General features: G+C 67.7%; 1 protein-coding gene across 1 annotated transcript in view; it reads right to left on the bottom strand.

Moving 5' to 3' along the window:
* Positions 1 to 682: 682 nt before the first annotated feature.
* Sbk1 (SH3 domain binding kinase 1) overlaps positions 683 to 2,068 on the bottom strand; it is a 4,961-nt gene continuing 3,575 nt past the window's right edge. The window contains exons 4-6 of the mRNA XM_013011176.1: positions 1,271 to 1,311; positions 817 to 905; positions 683 to 690 (exon numbers count right to left, since the gene is read on the bottom strand). Of these exons, the coding sequence (XP_012866630.1) occupies positions 683 to 690; positions 817 to 905; positions 1,271 to 1,311 (138 nt within the window). The remainder of the gene's footprint in view (positions 691 to 816; positions 906 to 1,270; positions 1,312 to 2,068) is intronic.

Genomic DNA, 2,068 nt, shown 5'->3' with positions numbered 1-2,068 from the left:
CTCAGTAGGCCTGGTGGGGAGACCCTCTAGTTGACCTGTGGCTCTACCTCCCATCCAAGGGGCTCCCCACACCCCACAGGCCATCTCAAAGGGGCCTCTAGGAAGCACCGAAGGACGGGGGGTGGTGTGGCCGGGGGGTGGGGGTGGAGGGAACGCACTGGACGGAGGCGCGCACACGTGCGTGCATACTGTACCTTCACAGAACGGCAAGGGGGAGGGGTCTCGTGTTCTGTCTTCTAAGTCTCCATGTCTACAGCATTAGTATTAATTTTTTTTTTGCTTTTTTTGTTTTGTTTCTTTGACAGTGACATAAACTGAGGTAAACATCTGTGACCAACACCTCTCCTAAAGGGCAAAAGGGTCCCAAACCCCACCAACAAGAAACAGCGGCTGCAGTGGTGGCCACAGGAGCGAAGGGCCTGGATTCTAGCCTGCCAGAGGGTCAGGCTGGTGGCCACCTCTGCCACTAGGGGGCGGGGCTACGAACCTACGGTCCCTCCCCATATCTAACATCCTATTACTACAACGAGGGAGATGACTCCACACAGGAGGGGGGGGGGAGAGGGCGGGAGGGGGGGGAGAGAGAGGGAGGAGAGAGAGAGAGAGAGAGAGGGATCGAGAGCTCGGTGCAGGACATCGACTGTGGAATCTCACTTCCTTGTTATTGCAGGAGTCAGGATGTTTAGTGGCCTAAGGCAAAAGGAGAAGTCGCGGCGGGGGCAGGGGTCTGAATGCCCCAGGTGGGCTAGGGCAGTGATGGGGGCCTTCTCCCACGTGAGACTCGGCCCTTGGTGGAAGGAAGGGTTTGCTACTTACCTGGCATGTTGGGCCCCATGCCCCCTGGGGAGGTGTCCAGGAGGGGGCATACGGAGGAGAGCGGGGCCAGGCCCTGGGGCAACCGCACACTGTAAACTGGACCCGGGCAGGGCAGGGGGACCTATAGCCCTTTTTGCGTGGTGGGATTGGAGGAGGGGGGGTGAGTGGAGAGGTGGGGACTGGTTGGTGCTCCCTCTTAAACCAGTCAGGTCCACACAAGGAGCCCCTTAAATACCCCCGAAGCCCAGGAAGGACCCTGGTAGGAGGCAGCCCTGCTGGGCGGGGCACTGCCAGGCCGAGGGGCAGCCTCGCCCCAGCTGAGGTTATTGCGGGGGGGTCCCCCGCGGGCCTCTGCCCAGGGCAGGGGGCCGGAGGGGGTGCGGGGTGAGACGCAGGCAAGCCCCACGGCAGGGGCCTTCTCGCGAGATCCCTGAGGGGGGTGTGTGGACCGCACGTCTGGCCAGGCTGTCTAGCGGGCACCCCCCGGCGGGCGGGGCGCAGGGGGGCGCGCCCAGCCCTTCCCTCCTACCCACCCCCGCCCTCCCCACGCCGGGTCTGCCTCACTCCGGGGGAGGCCCAGGGGCTCTGGATGGGGGGAGGAGCGGGTCCAGGGGAGCCCCGGGAAGGCGCCCGCGGGGGGCACGGGGGGGGGGCGTCTGCCTTCGCTCCACCCCCTGCCTGGAGCTTCCTATCCCTGGACTGGGATGGGGTGTGGGGGGGAGCCCGGGTCTGCCCGCCCTCCCGTGCTCATCGCCCTCCTCTCCTTAGGGGCTGGGGGGCGGCACTAGATTCGGGGGGGCGGGGGGGCTGTGCCTGCCAAACACTTGGGTGATACGCGGACGTCTGCTACATGTTCTACCTGTTCCGGGGTCTGGCCTCCGGGGGGCGCGGCCCTCCCCAGCCCGAGGCCCCGCGGCGAGGGGGGGGGGCTGGGGGCCTCCTCTGCCCATCTCGGTGCCCGGGGCGAGGTGGGGGGACTGTGGGGGGCCCTGCCAGGGGATGCGAGGGCGCCAGGCCGGGGGGGGGGCTCCAGGGCTCACCGGGAGGTCCCTGCGCGGTGTGGCCCAGGCCTCGGCTCCTCCAGGCCGCCCGACCCGCGTGAGGTTCCCCGGGGCGCCGGCCGCCTTGTCTACGCTACTCCCTCCCTTGCCCGGCTGGGGCTGCCCGGGTTCGGTTCCCGCCTTGGCCGGGGCGGGGGGAGGGGCGGGGTTCCCCGGGAGGGAGGGGAGGGGCTGAGTGGCCGCTGCGCGCA

Source organism: Dipodomys ordii, unplaced genomic scaffold, assembly GCF_000151885.1.
Source record: "Dipodomys ordii isolate 6190 unplaced genomic scaffold, Dord_2.0 Scaffold14, whole genome shotgun sequence".
In the NCBI taxonomy this organism is placed as follows: domain Eukaryota; kingdom Metazoa; phylum Chordata; class Mammalia; order Rodentia; family Heteromyidae; genus Dipodomys; species Dipodomys ordii.
Note: the sequence above shows the minus strand (reverse complement) of the source record. Positions and strands in the feature narration are given on the sequence as shown.